At 43.0% G+C, this 18,576-nt stretch overlaps 1 protein-coding gene across 3 annotated transcripts in view; it reads left to right on the top strand.

Annotated features, from left to right (window-relative positions):
- The first annotated feature begins 582 nt into the window (after positions 1-582).
- Positions 583-18,576, top strand: part of supt20 (SPT20 homolog, SAGA complex component) — a 49,101-nt gene continuing 31,107 nt past the window's right edge. Inside the window, exons 1-16 of one of the 3 annotated variants that reach the window (XM_061896820.1) lie at positions 583-727; positions 1,046-1,107; positions 1,216-1,251; positions 4,164-4,289; positions 4,355-4,481; positions 4,558-4,661; positions 7,765-7,881; positions 7,948-8,001; positions 10,028-10,167; positions 10,249-10,408; positions 10,480-10,536; positions 10,600-10,677; positions 11,423-11,592; positions 13,513-13,545; positions 13,613-13,724; positions 13,849-13,927. In XM_061896820.1, coding sequence (XP_061752804.1) covers positions 1,105-1,107; positions 1,216-1,251; positions 4,164-4,289; positions 4,355-4,481; positions 4,558-4,661; positions 7,765-7,881; positions 7,948-8,001; positions 10,028-10,167; positions 10,249-10,408; positions 10,480-10,536; positions 10,600-10,677; positions 11,423-11,592; positions 13,513-13,545; positions 13,613-13,724; positions 13,849-13,927 — 1,396 coding nt within the window. In that variant the 5' untranslated portion in view covers positions 583-727; positions 1,046-1,104. Of the gene's footprint in view, positions 728-1,045; positions 1,108-1,215; positions 1,252-4,163; positions 4,290-4,354; positions 4,482-4,557; positions 4,662-7,764; positions 7,882-7,947; positions 8,002-10,027; positions 10,168-10,248; positions 10,409-10,479; positions 10,537-10,599; positions 10,678-11,422; positions 11,593-13,512; positions 13,546-13,612; positions 13,725-13,821; positions 13,928-18,576 lie in introns of all 3 variants that reach the window. The other 2 variants (XM_061896819.1, XM_061896821.1) reach the window with 2 other exon arrangements.

The raw sequence follows: 18,576 nt of genomic DNA, 5'->3' as shown, positions 1-18,576 counted from the left end.
CGGGTGTTACCATTTAGTGGTCAATTGTACGGAATATGTACTGTACTGTGCAAACTACTAATAAAAGTATCAATCAATCAATCACTAAAACACTAGTAACACAATAAGCAGACAAGGGGTTTTCCAGAATTATCCTAGTAAATGTGTCTAATAACATCCTAATCGCTCCCACTGACGTCTTTTTTTTTTTTTTCTAGTCCTTCACTTTAACTTTCCTCATCCATAAATCTTTCATCCTCGCTGAAATTAATGGGGAAATCGTCATTTTCTCGGTCCGAATCGCTCTCGCTGCTGGCGGCCATGATTGTAAACAATGTTCAGATGTGAGGAGCTCCACAACCCGTGACGTCACGCGCACATCGTCTGCTACTTCCGGTACAGGCAAGGCTTTTTTTATTAGCGACCAAAAAGTTGCGAACTTTATCGTCGATGTTCTCTACTAAATCCTTCCAGCAAAAATATGGCGATATCGCGAAATGATCGAATATGACGCAAAGAATGGACCTGCTATCCCCGTTTAAATAACAAAATCTCATTTCAGTAGGCCTTTAATGAGGGCAAATCGCGCTCCGCCCACTTCCGCCCCAAACCGGAAGCCGGGCTGTTGTTGTCCCACTGGAAGAAAATGGCCGCCGCTCCCACTTTTTTTCAATGAAGACGCCAATGTTTCCACCTCGTCTCGCGTCCCTGCGCCGGAGCCGCGGTCGGCAGCTATGCAAGCCGCCAGGCAAGTGTGCCCTCCTCGCCGACGCCGGGCCGCGAACTTAGCCGGGTGTTAGAGGAAGGGGGTGCGGGGTGTGGGGTGCTAACATGCTAACGTTAGCCGCGCCGAACCAGCTTGTTGCGCGTCCGCGTGCGTGCGCGCCGCCGCCACGAACGTGACATATAAGTCATTTTATTATTATTATTGTTGTGCAGCATGATGCATGTCTTTATGGTGCCTCCTCTTCTTCGTTATCAGGCACTATTACTCACCTCACCACGCACCTTCTTTCGATTAATTCCTCTTTTTGTGTTTTTTGCACGTGTGCGCGTGCGTGTGCAGGGCGTGAGTCGTCACGTTAAGTCGTCTACCGTCAACCTTGCAGCTGGCGGCCCACCACCATGGTAATGTTGCACTTCCGGTCCAGCACAGTTGCATCTGGCTTCTCCCAGCTGAGCATGCACAGATTGTTTACTAATCCATGTCTTTTTATTGTCTTCACATTCCTGCAGCAACAAGTTCTGGAATATGCATTAGATCGAGCCGAGGTAAGCGATTGTGGACTTCTGCCTTTGCCGGATGATTATCAAGAATCAGAAGAGTTTTTCAGCCTTCCCAGTTTTTGGATTGATTGAAACTTTTATTGCACAGTGCAGTACATATTCCGCACAATCGACCACTAAATGGTTACACCCGAATATGTTTTTCAACTTGTTTTATGGACAGAATTTCTAGGCGCAGTCGAGGCGTTCCGATTTGGTGACCGCAGGATTAGGTCTCTGCTTTTTGCAGATGATGTGGTCCTGATGGCGTCATCTGACCGGGATCTTCAGCTCTCGCTGGATCGGTTTGCAGCTCTAGAGCCAGATGTGGCTCTTTTGATGACTGCACCTGGCTCTCGGATAAATCTGAGCTGGCGTTGCTTAACACGATAAATAATGAATAATTCCACTTGTAATCACAGTGTTTAAAAATAATGTTCAAAATATAAAACATTCTCATGCATTTTTAATCCATCCGTCCGTTTTTCTACCGCAACTGTTCAAAAAGTTGCGTTAATGGTAAGAAGTTATTTCGTTATTATTGGTTAGTGTGGGGTTCTTCAGACCACCAATCACCAACATGAGAGCCTGTTTCAGGGTTGCAATATTGTTTTATTTTTCAATAAGTCTCTCAGTTGCTTTCCAGCAATTGTCTTTTTCTCTTTCGTTTCCGCTCGCCCTCTGGCTCCAGCCCCAACCCCGTCTCTCCTCCTGGCTGCTGCTTATAACAGAGCGACAGGTGATTAGATAACAAGGCCCAGGTGGACCATTTACGCACCTGTTGCTCATTCAGAGGCCGGTCCTGGCACACCCCAGTTCGCTGCAGGCCGGCAGGCCACGCCCCCTCCACAGTTAGCCTCAGAATAACAATGTTATTACAAAGAATAAGAGACTTATTATCCATCCATCCATCTTCTTCCGCTTATCCGAGGTCGGGTCGCGGGGGCAACAGCCTATGCAGGGAAACCCAGACTTCCCTCTCCCCAGCTACTTCATCCAGCTCTTCCCGGGGGATCCCGAGGCGTTCCCAGGCCAGCCGGGAGACATAGTCTTCCCAACGTGTCCTGGGTCTTCCCTGTGGCCTCCTACCGGTTGGACGTGCCCTAAACACCTCCCTAGGGAGGCGTTCGGGTGGCATCCTGACCAGATGCCCGAACCACCTCATCTGGCTCCTCTCCATGTGGAGGAGCAGCGGCTTTACTTTGAGTTCCTCCCGGATGACAGAGCTTCTCACCCTATCTCTAAGGGAGAGACCTGGAAACTCATTTGGGCCGCTTGTACCCGTGATCTTATCCTTTCGGTCATGACCCAAAGCTCATGACGGTAGATCGACCAGTAAATTGAGAGCTTCGCCTTCCGGCTCAGCTCCTTCTTCACCACAACGGATCGGTACAACGTCCGCATTACTGAAGACGCCGCACCGATCCGCCTGTCGATCTCACGATCCACTCTTCCCCCACTCGTGAACAAGACTCCTAGGTACTTGATGGGAGCAGGGTCTCCTCCCCAACCCGGAGATGGCACTCCACCCTTTTCCGGGCGAGAACCATGGACTCGGACTTGGAGGTGCTGATTCACACTCGGCTGCAAACCGATTTGAGACCTATTATATTCTAGAAATGTTGGTCTTACTCAAAAATGCACGCGTTTATTTGTGTTCAGTGTTTAAAAAAAATATTATATGGCTCTTACGGAAATACAAAATGCGGCTGCTAGACTTTTGACAAGAAGAAGAAAGTTTGATCACATTACGCCTATACTGTATATACCTTTATATACATATATACATACATATATACCTATACTGGCTCACCTGCACTGGCTTCCTGTGCACTTAAGATGTGACTTTAAGGTTTTACTACTTACGTATAAAATACTACACGGTCTAGCTCCAGCCTATCTTGCCGATTGTATTGTACCATATGTCCCGGCAAGAAATCTGCGTTCAAAGGACTCCGGCTTATTAGTGATTCCCAAAGCCCAAAACAAGTCTGCGGGCTATAGAGCGTTTTCCGTTCGGGCTCCAGTATTCTGGAATGCCCTCCCGGTAACAGTTCGAGATGCTACCTCAGTAGAAGCATTTAAGTCTCACCTTAAAACTCATTTGTATGCTCTAGCCTTTAAATAGACTCCCTTTTTAGACCAGTTGATCTGCCGTTTCTTTTTTTTTTCTTCTATGTCCCACTCTCCCTTGTGGAGGGGGTCCGGTCCGATCCGGTGGCCATGTACCGCTTGCCTGTGTATCGGCTGGGGACATCTCTGCGCTGCTGATCCGCCTCCGCTTGGGATGGTTTCCTGCTGGCTCCGCTGTGAACGGGACTCTCGCTGCTGTGTTGGATCCGCTTTGGACTGGACTCTCGCGACTGTGTTGGATCCATTGTGGATTGAACTTTCACAGTATCATGTTAGACCCGCTCGACATCCATTGCTTTCCTCCTCTCCAAGGTTCTCATAGTCATCATTGTCACCGACGTCCCACTGGGTGTGAGTTTTCCTTGCCCTTATGTGGGCCTACCGAGGATGTCGTGGTGGTTTGTGCAGCCCTTTGAGACACTAGTGATTTAGGGCTATATAAGTAAACATTGATTGATTGATTGAAATACATTTTAAAATATTTGGCCCTGTGGCTCTCTCAGCCAAAAAGGTTTCCGACCCCTGAGTTAGCACAATGGACCCAACTTGTCAAAAGGGGAGAAAAACACAGAAAAGGCACATACTGAAGGCTGAAACACTTACTAGTGACTATAATTGTACTGCAGAAAGTACACAAAAAACAAAATGCTGCGGCATACAAAATTCACACAGAAACACGGAGGCATGAAATCGAGGTTTTTTTGAGCGAACCACCTTTTTGTACTGCGAGTGCACCTATAGCCGCGGACTTTGGACCTGACATGAATGTGTTCTGTGTGGTTCAGTACATTGTTGAGAGTGCTCGCCAGCGTCCTGCCAGGAAGAGGCTCTCCTCAGGCGGGAGGAAGAGTTTGTACCAGAAGCTCCACGATCTTTACATCGAAGAATGTGAGAAGGAGCCAGAGTTGAAGGTTTGTGGAAACCCCGTCCGAGTGACGCCGCCTGCTCGCCCCGTGACCGTACGTCTCCCGCGCAGAACCTCAGGCGAAACGTCAACCTGCTGGAGAAGCTGGTGTCGCAGGAGTCGGTCTCGTGTCTGGTGGTCAACCTGTACCCGGGCAACGAGGGCTACTCGCTCATGCTGCGGGGCAAGAATGGATCGGGTAAGGAGGAGCTGAACCGCCCCGGCCCGTGGTCCCTAAAAGTCCTAACTTTTCCCCGCGGTTATCCTTCCGCCAGACTCGGAAACCATCCGTCTGCCGTACGAAGAGGGAGAGCTGCTGGAGTACCTGGACGCCGAGGAGCTGCCCCCGGTCCTGGTGGACCTGTTGGAGAAGTCACAGGTGTGTGTTCCGCATGTACAGTATATGAGCGTACCAAAAGGTGTCATTCCGGCGAAGTTGCACCCAGTTTTTCCAACCAAAGTTCAGGAACTTTAGGTTCCTGGAGCCTGTAGTTCCTGGAACTATGTGTTCTTGTAGAAGTTTGTGTTTCCACCGCATCTCTGAGTTCAGGTAGTCAGGCTGACGACGTAAGAAGGAGTGGTTTACTATATTTTTACTCTGACACCATGTAAATATCAGGTCACACTTCTTTGACTAAAAAAGTAAGTACATTCATTACAAAACAATATCATTGAGATAATAAAGTGTACAAAATTGTTCGTAAAAAGTCTGGCTTTTGTTCGCATTGTCCAACAGTCGGAAAGTCGTCCTCTCAGTAAATGATGAAGTCATGAGGGTCAGGTCATTCTTTTGGTCCATTTCAGCTGGAAATAGCAATATATGAATAAGACATGTCAGTTTTTAGCTGTAAATAACAATATATAAATAATACATGTCAGTGTGTATCTGTAAATGACAATATGTAAACAATAAATGTCAGTGTTTATCTGTAAATAACAATATATAAAAAATAAATGTCAGTGTTTATCTGTAAATGGCAATATATACAAATGATAAAGGTCAGTGTTTATCTGTAAATAATCAATTCCTTTTATTGTCATTGTCATAATAATACTTAAGTCATGATTGATTTGATTGAAATAACAACATATATATAATAAAAGTCAATGTTTATTTGTAAATAGCAATATACAAATAGATGTCAGTGTTTATCTGTAAATAACAATATATAAATAATAAATGTCAGTGTTTAGCTGTAAATAACAATATTTAAATAATACATGTCAGTGTTTATCTGTAAATAACAATATATAAATAATAAATGTCAGTGTTTAGCTGTAAATAACAATATTTAAATAATACATGTCAGTGTTTATCTGTAAATAACAATGTTTAAATAATACATGTCAGTGTTTATCTGTAAATGACAATACATACAAATAATAAAGGTCAGTGTTTATCTGTAAATAGCAATATTTAAATACGTGTCAGTGTTTATCTGTAAATAACAATATACAAATAATAAATGTCAGTGTTTAACTTTAAATAACAATATTTAAATAATACATGTCAGTGTTTATCTGTAAATAACAATATGCAAATAATAAATGTCAGTGTTTATCTGTTAATGACAATATATAAATAATAAAGGTCAGTGTTTATCTGTAAATAATCGATTCCTTTTATTATTAGGGCAATTATTGTCATGATTGATTGGAATAACAACATATATATGATAAAAGTCAGTGTTTATCTGTAAATAGCAATATATAAATACATGTCAGTGTTTATCTGTAAATAAGAATATATATAAATAATGCATGTCAGTGTTTATCTGTAAATAACATCATATAAATAATAAATGTCAGTGTTTATCTGTAAATAACAATATATAAATAATACATGTCAGTGTTTATCTGTAAATAACAATATATAAATAATACATGTCAGTTTTTAGCTGTAAATAACAAAATATAAATAATACATGTCAGTGTATCTATAAATAACAATATATAAATAATGCATGTCAGTGTTTATCTGTAAATATCAATATATAAATAATAAATGTCAGTGTTTAGGTGTAAATAACAATATATAAATAATACATGACAGTGTTTATCTGTAAATATCAATATATAAATAATAAATGTCAGTGTTTAGCTGCAAATAACAATATATAAATAATACATGTCAGTGTGTATCTATAAATAACAATACATAAATAATACATTTCAGTGTTTATCTGTAAATATCAATATATAAATAATAAATGTAAGTGTATCTGTAAATAACAATATATAAATAATACATGTCAGTGTGTATCTGTAAATAACAATATATAAATAATAAATGTCCGTGTTTATCTGTAAATAACAATATATCAAAAATACATGTCAGTGTTTATCTGTAAAAAACAATGTAAATATGATAAATGTCAGTGTTTATTCGTAAATAACATCATATAAGTAAAAAAGGTCAGTGTTTATCTGTAAATAACAATACATAAATAATAAATGTCAGTGTTTATCTGTAAATAATATATAATATATAAATAATAAATGCCAGTGTTTATCTGTAAATAACAATATATAAATAATAAATGTCAGTGTTTATCTGCAAATAACAATATATAAATAAAAAATATCAGTTTTTATCTGTAAATAACAATATATAAGTATTAAATGTCAGTGTTTATCTGTTAATAGCGATATATAAATAATAAATGTCGGTGTTTAGCTGTAAATAACAATATTTAAATAATACATGTCAGTGTTTAGCTGTGAATAACAATATTTAAATAATACATGTCAGTATTGAGCTGTAAATAACAATATATAAATAATACATGTCAGTATTTAGCTGTAAATAACAATATATAAAAAATGAATGCCAATGTTTATTTATAAATATCAATATATGAATAATAAATGTCAATATCAATATTCCTCTGATTATAATCCCTCAGCTATCAAAGCAGAAAGGACATTTCAACACAAACATCCATCCATCCATTTTCCACCGCTTATTCCCTTTTGGGGTCGCGGGGGGCGCTGGCGCCTATCTCAGCTACAATCGGGTTGAAGGCAGGGTACACCCTGGACAAGTCGCCATCTCATCGCAGGGCCAACACAGATAGACAGACAACATTCACACTCACATTCACACACTAGGGACCATTTAGTGTTGCCAATCAACTTATGTCAACAAAATAGTAAAATCACATTCAAGACTTAAAAATAAGGATTATGTAAGAAATGCTTCATCAAGTGGAAGAAAATAGTCCAAAAATGTAAAAATAGAGAAACCCGAGAGAACTATTTTCTGCAGGTTTTAATGCCAGGAAGTCACAGCTGTGCTCTAAAGGGTGAGCCAAGGTGGTGTGGCATTGCATCATTTACAGACCACTTTTCCTCTTCTATCCACAATCTCTTCCTCTTCTCACTCCACGCAAAGAACCAAGCAAACTTGATAGTTGATACCGTCACCTGATTGGCCGATCCGTGATCACTTCCTGTGTTACTGACCCTGCCCCTGGTTCCAGGTGAACATCTTCCACTGCGGCTGCGTGGTGGTGGAGGTGCGAGACTACCGGCAGTGTGCCAGCACCAAGATGCCCTCCTACCAGAGCAGGCACGTGCTGCTCAGGCCCACCATGCAGGTACCACCCACACACGTCTTAACTTAACTTAACTTAACTTAACTCAACTTTGTTCTCCACCTGCAGACTCTTGTTTGTGACGTGCACGCCATGACCAGTGACCACCACAAGTGGACCCAGGTACCTCAAAGTCCTTAACACTGATCCAACACGCTGTGGTCCAGTTTAAAAATGTGCCTACCGCTTGTCAGCTAGCGATTAGCGCACCTGTTTTCCGCTAGCAGTTAGCGCACCAGTTGTCAGCTGGCGGTTAGCATGCCGGTTCTTAGCAGGCCTTTAAAGGTGCAAATTGCTGGCCTGGGATTTGCTCGCAAGTTGTCCGCCAGCGCTTTGTGTGTTGTTTTTTTGGCTAGCGATTAGCACGCCATTTGTCAGATAGCGATTTACGGTGCAAGCTGACAGATACCAATTGGTGTTCTGGTTGTCAGCAGGCGATACGCGTGCCTGTTTGCAGTAGCAATTAGCGCACCGATTTTGAGCTAGCGATTAGAGTGCCAGTTGTCTGCCAGCGATTAGTTTGCCGGTTGTCGGCTAGCAATTAGCATGCGGATTTTCCGCTAGCAATTAGTGCGGCAGTTGTTAGCCTGCATTTAATGGTGCTAATTGCTAGCCTGCGAGTTGTCCTCCAGCGCAGTTTTTGGCTAGCGATTAGCACGCCAGTTGTCAGATAGCGATTTACGGTGCAAGCTGACAGATACCAATTGGTGTTCTGGTTGTCAGCAGGCGATACGCGTGCCTGTTTGCAGTAGCAATTAGCGCATCAATTGTGAGCTAGCGATTAGAGTAGCAGTTGTCTGCCAGCGATTAGTTCGCCGGTTGTCGGTTAACAATTAGCGTGCAGATTTTCCGCTAGCAATTAGTGCGGCAGTCGTTAGCCTGCGTTTAATGGTGCTAATTGCTAGCCTGCGAGTTGTCTTCCAGCGCAGTTTTTGGCTAGCGATTAGCACGCCATTTGTCAGATAGCGATTTACGGTGCAAGCTGACAGATACCAATTGGTGTTCTGGTTGTCAGCTGGCAATACGCGTGCCTGTTTGCAGTAGCAATTAGCGCACCCATTGTGAGCTAGCGATTAGAGTGCCAGTTGTCTGCCAGGGATTAGTTCGCCGGTTGTCGGCTAGCAATTAGCATGTGGATTTTCCGCTCGCAATTTGTGCGGCAGTTGTTAGCCTGCGTTTAATGGTGCTAATTGCTAGCCTGCGAGTTGTCTTCCAGCGCAGTTTTTGGCTAGCGATTAGCACGCCAGTTGTTAGATAGCGATTTGCGGCGCAAGCTGACAGATACCAATTGGTGTTCTGGTTGTCAGCTGGCGATTAGCGTGCCTGTTTGCAGTAGCAATTAGCGGACCGATTGTGAGCTAGCGATTAGAGTGCCAGTTGTCTGCCAGGGATTAGTTTGCCGGTTGTCGGCTAACAATTAGCGTGCGATTTTTCCGCTAGCAATTAGTGCGGCAATTGTTAGCCTGCGTTTAATGGTGCTAATTGTTAGCCTGGGAGTTGTCCTCCAGCGCAGTTTTTGGCTAGCGATTAGCACGCCATTTGTCAGATAGCGATTTACGGTGCAAGCTGACAGGGACCAATTGGTGTTCTGGTTGTCAGCTGGCGATTAGCGTGGCAGTTCTCAACTGGCGATACGCGTGCATGTTTGCAGTAGCAATTAGCGCACCAATTGTGAGTTAGCGATTAGAGTAGCAGTTGTCTGCCAGCGATTTGTTCGCCGGCTGTCGGCTAACATTTAGCGTGCGGATTTTCCGCTAGCAATTAGTGAGGCAGTTGTTAGCCAGCGTTTAAAGGTGCTAATTGCTAGCCTGCAATTTGCTCGCTAGTTGTCCGCCATAGTACACATAAACAAGTTACATCTAATCGCAACAGGGGGGGGTGGAGTTGGGGTCCTGGAGGCCAGCCTGCTGCTATAAAGCGCTACTCAGCCGTCCATCATCCCGAACCGAAGGGGATATACACGGTGTTGAAGGCGTTGAGTGGGGGTGGGGTGTGTGTTTGTTTATATGCCCATTGTCTTGGGTGTAGTGGTGTTGTGTCCGTAGGCCTGGGGCCGTTCTGCATGCAATGCAAGCAAAGTTCGAGACCTCTTGCTAAGCGTGTCGCACAGGTGGTTTCCATAGCAACCGCTCTGCCCCCTGTGCCCCAGGACGACAAGTTGCAGCTGGAGAGCCAGCTGATCTTGGCCACGGCCGAGCCCCTGTGCCTGGACCCCTCCATCTCCGTCACCTGCACCTCCAACCGCCTGCTGCACAACAAGCAGAAAATGAACACCCGCTCCATGAAACGGTAGACACAAAAAAACAGGAAATGCACGTCCACAGGAAAAAGGTGCGTTTACTCCTTTTTGTTGTTTTTTTTGTGCGCCAGGTGTTTCAAGAGGCACTCTCGGGCGGCGCTGAACCGCCAGCAGGAGCTGTCCCAGCTGCCCACGCCGCCTCAGCTCCGCCTCTACGACTACCTGCAGAAGAAGAGGAAGGAGAGGAAGGCCGCCCCCGCCATCGACCTGAAGATCTCCAAGATCGGAAACGTAAGCGCCCGCCGCCGCCGCCGCCAACCTTTAGTCGCGTTCTTAAACCGGCGGACTTTTCTTGCCGCCAGTGTGTGGACATGTGGAGACAGAACAGCTGCCAGCTCAGCGTACCCAAAGAAATTGACGTAAGTGAGGCTTTACTCTCTTAAAAATGTTCCAAACAGTAAATGAAAGGTGTTTGTTTGCAGGTGGAGAAGTACGCCGTGGTGGAGAAGTCGCTCCAGCTGGAAGATTCTCAACCTACGACTGTCATCTGGCCTGCTGAGGTACGAGCCTGCGTTTATTCCCGGTCCAAAGTATGAACCCCGTTTCAATATCAATCAATCAATCAATGTTTACTTATATAGCCCTAAATCACTAGTGTCTCAAAGGGCTGCACAAACCACTACGACATCCTCGGTAGGCCCACATAAGGGCAAGGAAAAACTCACACCCAGTGGGACGTCGGTGACAATGATGACTATGAGAAACCTTGGAGAGGAGGAAAGCAATGCATGTCGAGCGGGTCTAACATGATACTGTGAAAGTTCAATCCATAATGGATCCAACACAGTCGCGAGAGTCCAGTCCAAAACGGATCCAACACAGCAGCGAGAGTCCCGTTCACAGCGGAGCCAGCAGGAAACCATCCCAAGCGGAGGCGGATCAGCAGCGCAGAGATGTCCCCAGGCGATACACAGGCAAGCGGTACATGGCCACCGGATCGGACCGGACCCCCTCCACAAGGGAGAGTGGGACATAGAAGAAAAAGAAAAGAAACGGCAGATCAACTGGTCTAAAAAGGGAGTCTATTTAATGGCTAGAGTATACAAATGAGTTTTAAGGTGAGACACTGGAGGAGGAATAGCTAAACGTGCTTCACTACACACCGTGGTTCACGGCGTCAAAATGTAAACAAACGCCATGGGTGGATCTACACCTGACATCCACTGTAATGATACCAAGTACGATACGACTATGATTACATCGATATTGTTTTGCATCGCAAAATCTCCTTCCGATCCCGTACAGGAAGTGGTGGACGACTACACGTTCGAGTGTGAGGTCGGGGGTCAAGCCCAGAGGACCAAGGTGTCCATCTTCCAGTCGCTGGGTGACCCGCTGGTGTACGGCAAGATCTACTGCACCAAAGACGCCAAAACGGAGGAGGACGGCACCGACCTGAAGCTCATACATCCCCCGTAAGTCGAGGCCTGGGGCCAACTGCAACCCATAGTTAATTTTTTTTTTAAAAGTGGATTAAAAAATGTGCAACGTTGACTCCAATAACACAAAGCTGCCATGAAGGCTGTTTTTTTGTCTTTAGAATTGCCATTGCATACATAATAATAACGTATTATTTATTTTTTCTTTATTTAATTGTTGTATTTGCAAATTCTACGTTGTTTTTCTGCTGTTTCTTTCTTTTTAGCAGGGTGTGGGGGTGGTATGGTTGGGATATAAACAAAATATTTTGACATTTTGCAGATAACAGATATATGATGTAATGTGAATATGATGTAATGGATAGGAATGTCTGATGCTGGATGGCAATACAAATAAAATAAAAATGAAAAGTAGAATTGCCATTGCTCGAAAAATAATAATGCATCAAAATCTTTTTTTTTTTAATGAAATATTGACCATTTCACTTCCACTTTGAAGTATTTTGTGGGGAAAAGATTGCATTATTTGTGCGTTTTGCCATTAAAAAACAAGCTTACTTTGACAAAAAAAGGCATGAAGCAAAAACGTGAAAAAAATCATGAAAAGTTATGATTGACAGATGCATTGAAAGTTAAAAAAATAATATGACTCATTTTTAACACTTATGAGTGGGCCCATTTTGGATCCCCAAGGGGGGATTTATTTTTTCAAACTGTCATTCCTCAAAAATGATAATAAATCAAAATCAATGTTATGAATTATTGACCTATTTAAGGCGCCAATTATTTCACATCAGATATTACACTTTGAAATGATTATTTGGGGTGAAATATTTCTTATTTTGTGTTTTTGTCATAAATAACAGAGTTAAAAAAGGGCACAAAACATTAGAAAATATTATATATTTTTTTTCTATCAACCGATAAACCACTAAAGTTGATGTAGACATTTCAGTGATAAATTTAAAAAATATATATACATATATATATATCCATCCATCCATCCATCCATCATCTTCCGCTTATCCGAGGTTGGGTCGCGGGGGCAGCAGCCTAAGCAGGGAAGCCCAGACTTCCCTCTCCCCAGCCACTTCGTCTAGCTCTTCCCGGGGGATCCCGAGGCGTTCCCAGGCCAGCCGGGAGACATAGTCTTCCCAACGTGTCCTGGGTCTTCCCCGTGGCCTCCTACCAGCTGGACGTGCCCTAAACACCTCCCTAGGGAGGTGTTCGGGTGGCATCCTGACCAGATGCCCGAACCACCTCATCTGGCTCCTCTCCTTTATATTATATTTATAATATATATATATATATATATATAATATAAAATCTATGACTGAGACCTTTCCCTATTGTTTTTGGAAATGAAAAATACCAAAATGGCCCCCAGAAGTTTAGTTTTTTGAGTTTGTGACCCTTAATAGAAAAAGCTTGGACACATCTGTGTTAAATCATTCAAACACTGATGACATCTATGAAACAGACAAGAAGCAAGGAATCATGCAGAGACAGAGTTCAATTTGGACACGTGTTTTGAAGCTGTATTCTAGTTACAGATCCAAACTACGTTCTAAAGGTCCAGCCCACGTGCTTCCTCTATTTATTTGGGAGGTCCCTGTTTACATCACTGAAGCTGTCGCTGAGGGAAATGGGGTATTTTCGACAACTCCAGTTAGACACGATAATGCAAATGTGTTGACGCCGGTGCTATCGCCTTGTCTCTGCTCTGTCTGGGTCACGGCGGTGTTCGGCCCTGGTAGTCAGCAGGCCGATCCTGGACACAAACCCTGATACTAGGCTGCCTTTCAGTCTTTTGGAATGCCAGCTTTGCACAGACAAAGAAAAACACCACTTCAGCACAACTGACAATGATTATAGCAACGGCTATAAAGCATTAAAGTTGTGTGATAATTTATACAAAATTATTCTAACAATAATCGACTGCTTCTGTCCTTGCAGGTTCCTTATTGGCTCCAAGATCGATGCAGACAGGTGAGTCAGACTTGGGTTTAAGACTTTTTACGGGAACGCCGCTCATGATTGTGTGTGTGTGTGTCAGGTTCCTCACGCAGTACAAGGGCGTGTACGAGAAAGACGTCAAGTGTCAGGTCAAGATGTCCCACAACTCAGGCAGCCTGGCGCCGACGCCCCCCTCCCCCGCCAAGGACGAGGTGGGTGTGTCCCTGAGCGTCCGAGGGGAGGGGCTGCGCCGTCACGAATAAACGTGACGTGTGGTTTTGCGGGGTTTAACGATGTCGATGCCTTCAGGCTGACGGCTTTTCTCCGCTCGTCCAGGCGTCCCTTTTGGGGAAAGGGGTGAAACACCGGCCCCCTCCCATCAAGCTGCCGCCAGGATCCAGCAGCAGCTCCTCAGGTACGTCTGTCGTGGCTGAAAGGGGCTCGTCGGTTGTAATCAGGGAATTTTCGTAACCGGGAAACATGCCGGAGGAGAAATGTGGGATGTGCAGTAAGTTGTATATTTTCCATTCATTGTCAAAGGGGAGAAAATTCCATGAAAACCGGGAATTTTGGGAAAGGGAAAACATGTTTTGAGTTTGATATATGTGAAAAGTAGTGTGTGTGGATGGTAGTAAGGTCGGAATCGGGTTTAAAAATGGTGCAAAATAGAACTATAAATACGTCCATTCATTTAAATGGGAATTTTCTGGAAATTTGCGAAACAAACACTTACCAATCGACGGATTTAAGTTGCTCCAGTGTCACAAGATGCGAAAGTCCTGATCGTTTGGTCCGCACATTTGACCGGCGATGCTAATAAGGCAGCCATGCTAGGGGCCACTTCATTAGGTACACCCACGCTATGGCCGAATAGCGTCAATAGCTATTCGCTCAATAGCTTCAATTTCTTCTTCAATTTCGTTTTCGCTATCTGCCTCCATACTCCGACCATCTGTTTCAATACATGCGTAATCTGTTGAATCGCTTAAGCCGCTGAAATCCGAGTCTGAATCCGAGCTAATGTCGCTATATCTTGCTGTGGTAACCGCCATGTTGTTTGTATTGGCAGCCCTGTATGACGTCACAGGGACATGGATAGTGGTTTCGAAGATAGCGAAAATAAGACACTTTAAAGCTTTATTTAGGGATATTCCGGGACCGGTAAAATTTAGAAAAAAAACTTCAAAAAATACAACAAGCCACGGGGAACTGATTTTTGTTGTTTTTAACCCTTTTGAAATTGTGGTAATGTTCCCCTTTAAAAATGGTGCAACATTTAGAGAATATAGAGCATTGTAGAACTGTGAATACGTGCATTCATTTGAATGGAAATTTCCTGGAAATTTGGGATTTTTTTTTAAATATTGATACAAGCACAATTGTCCTAGATGATATGCATAGTTTGGTGTTGGAAATTTTGGAATCAGTTGGAAAATGTTGACATAGTAGCAGTTTGAACTGAATCATAATTCCTGAAATTTCGGGAAAACTGCCAAATTGTACGGACAAAACCTTAACGTTTGTTGTCCCAACTAAGAGGAATGTTGTGAAGTCGGAATGGTCCAAAACGGTTGAAAAATGTGAACCGTGAACGTTTCCCAGGAAAAGGTGAGAATAGGGCTTTAGAAAACACATTCCTGGATATTTTTTTTTTTACTTGAAAAATGGTAGTTTGATTGTCCAAGGTGAGTGGAGTGTGTGGATATTGGAACAGTTCATATCGGATGAGAATTGTGTGGGATGTTCAGTAAGTTGGTTATTTCCCATTCATTGTCAAAGGGGAGAAAATTCTATGAAAACCGGGAATTTTGGGAAACGGAAAACATGTTTTGAGTTTGATGTATGTGAAGAGTAGTGTGTGTGGATGGTAGTAAGGTCGGAATCGGGTTTAAAAATGGTGCAAAATAGAACTATAAATACGTCCATTCGTTTAAATGGGAATTTTCTGGAAATTTGCGTAACAAACACTTACCAATCGACGGATTTAAGTTGCTCCAGTGTCACAAGATGCGAAAGTCCTGATCGTTTGGTCCGCACATTTGACCGGCGATGCTAATAAGGCAGCCATGCTAGGGGCCACTTCATTAGGTACACCCACGCTATGGCCGAATAGCGTCAATAGCTATTCGCTCAATAGCTTCAATTTCTTCTTCAATTTCGTTTTCGCTATCTGCCTCCAAAATCCGACCATCTGTTTCAATACATGCGTAATCTGTTGAATCGCTTAAACCACTGAAATCCAAGTCTGAATCCGAGCTAATGTCGCTATATCTTGCTGTGGTAACCGCCATGTTTGTATTGGCAGCCCTGTATGACGTCACAGGGAAATGGATAGTGGTTTCGAAGATGGCGAAAATAAGGCACTTTAAAGCTTTATTTAGGGATATTCCGCGGACCGGTAAAATTTTGAAAAAAAATTCAAAAACTACAACAAGCCACTGGGAACTGATTTTTATTGTTTTTAACCCTTTTGAAATTGTGATAATGTTCCCCTTTAAAAATGCTGCAACATTTAGAGAATATAGAGCATTGTAGAACTGTGAATACGTGCATTCATTTGAATGGAAATTTCCTGGAAATTTGGGATTTTAAAAAAAAATATTGATACAAGCCCAATTGTCCTAGATGATATGCATAGTTTGGTGTTGGAAATTTTGGAATCAGTTGGAAAATGTTGACATAGTAGCAGTTTGAACTGAATCATAATTCCTGAAATTTCGGGAAAACTGGCAATTTGTACGGACAAAACCTTAACGTTTGTTGTCCCAACTAAGAGGAATGTTGTGAAGTTGGAATGGTCCAAAACGGTTGAAAAATGTGTACTGTGAACGTTTTCCAGGAAAAGGTGAGAATAGGGCTTTGGAAAACACATTCCTGGATATTTTTTTTTACTTGAAAAATGGTAGTTTGATTGTCCAAGGTGAGTGGAGTGTGTGGATATTGGAACAGTTCATATCGGATGAGAATTGTGTGGGATGTGCAGTAAGTTGGTTATTTCCCATTCATTGTTAATGGGGAGAAAATTCCATGAAAACCGGGAATTTTGGGAAAGGGAAAACATGTTTTGAGTTTGATATATGTGAAGAGTAGTGTGTGTGGATGGTAGTAAGGTCCGAATCGGGTTTAAAAATGGTGCAAAATAGAACTATAAATACGTCCATTCATTTAAATGGGAATTGTCTGGAAATTTGGGAAAATTTTTAAAATAATGATACAGGCACAATTGTCCTAGAACAGTGGTGTCAAACTCTAATACAGAGTGGGCCAAAATTTAAAACCGAACAGGGCCGATGTTGAACAAATTAACCTTTTAATAGGGACCCAAACAAGTTTTGCATTGAATATTGAACAAGCAAGGCTTATATAACTTTATAGTGACATGCAAAATCCAGTTTCAAATAATAATAATTCAAAAATATCAATGGCATATCAAATAGAATAAAAACACAAATTTAATGCCTTTTTTCGGCGGCGGGTTTGAGTTGGGGCGGAGTTTGGTGGCAGCGGGGGTGTATGTTGTAGCGTCTTGGAAGAGTTAGTGATGCAAGGGGTTCTGGGTATTTGTCCGGTTGTGTTTATGTTGTGTTACGGTGCGGATGTTCTCCCGAAATGTGTTTGTCATTCTTGTTTGCTGTGGGTTCACAGTGTGGCGCATACTTGTAACAGTGTTAACCTTGTTTATACGGCCACCCTCAGTATGACCTGTATGGCTGTTGACCAAGTATGCCTTGCATACACTCGTGTGTGTGTGTGTATGAGCCACATATATTACGTGAGTGGGCAGGCACGCTGTTTTTATGGAAGAAAAGCGGACGTGGCGACATGTAGAGAACGCCAAAAGCAGTGCTTTTACGGCCCGACCCCAATATTATTGTCCGGGTGGAAATCGGGAGAAATTCGGGAGGGGCACTGAACTTCGGGAGTCTCCCGGGAAAATTGGGAGGGTTGACGAGTACGAGTATTGGTGGTGAATGCGGTGTTACAGCGGCGGGCCAGCTCTAATGTTAATTTGATATTGCCTCAAGGGCCAAATGAAATTACACGGCGGGCCATTTTTGGCCCGCGGGCCGGAGTTTGACACCCATGTCCTAGAAGATATGCAAAGGTTGGTGTTGGAATTTTTTGGGATCAGTTGGAAAATGTTGACAAAGTAGCAGTTTGAATTGAAAATTGGTATTTCATAATTTCCTGGAGTTTTGGGAAAATTGGGAATTTGTAGGGGAAAAAAACTAGGAGAAATGTTTTGAAGGTGGAATGGTCAAAAACGGTTGAAAAATGTGGATTGTGAGGAAGTGGTGAAAATAGGGCTTTGGAAAACACATTCCGGGAATTTTTTGGAACTTTTTTGAAGTCGTCCTGAAAATGGTAGTTTGATTGTCCTAGGTGAGTGAGGGGGTGTGTTGATGGTGGAACGGTTCGAATAGGGTGAGAAATGTGGGAGTTGTGCATGTTTGAAAATTGCCCCGATCATTTTTAACGGGCAAAATGTCCCAGAAAACCGTGAATTCTGGGAAAGGCGCAACATGTTTTGCATTCGACATATTGGAAGAGTAGTGTGTGTGGATAGTAGCAAGGAATTGGGTTTAAAAATGGTGCAACATTTAGAGAATATAGAGCATTGTAGAACTGTGAATACGTGCATTCATTTGAATGGAAATTTCCTGGAAATTTGGGCATTTTTTGTAAATATTGATACAAGCACAATTGTCCTAAAACAGGGGTGTCAAACTCAAATACAGAGTGGGCCAGAATTTAAAACTGAACAAAGCCGCCAAGTCAACAAATGAACCTTTTAATAGGGACCCAAACAAGTTTTGCAATGAATATTAAACAAGCAAGGCTTAAATAGGGCAGCATGGTGGAACAGGGGTTAGTGCGTCTGCCTCCCAATACAAAGGTCCTGAGTAATCCTGGGTTCAATCCCGGGCTCCGGATCTTTCTGTGTGGAGTTTGCATGTTCTCCCCGTGACTGCGTGGGTTCCCTCCGGGTACTCAGGCTTCCTCCCATGCAACAGGCAGAGCTTATATAACATAGAAGTGCAAAATCAACTTTCAATGAACAAA

This window comes from Nerophis ophidion, linkage group LG04 (assembly GCF_033978795.1).
Source record: "Nerophis ophidion isolate RoL-2023_Sa linkage group LG04, RoL_Noph_v1.0, whole genome shotgun sequence".
NCBI lineage: Eukaryota > Metazoa > Chordata > Actinopteri > Syngnathiformes > Syngnathidae > Nerophis > Nerophis ophidion.
The sequence above is the reverse complement of the archived record's forward strand: the minus strand, read 5'-3'. Positions and strand labels throughout refer to the sequence as shown.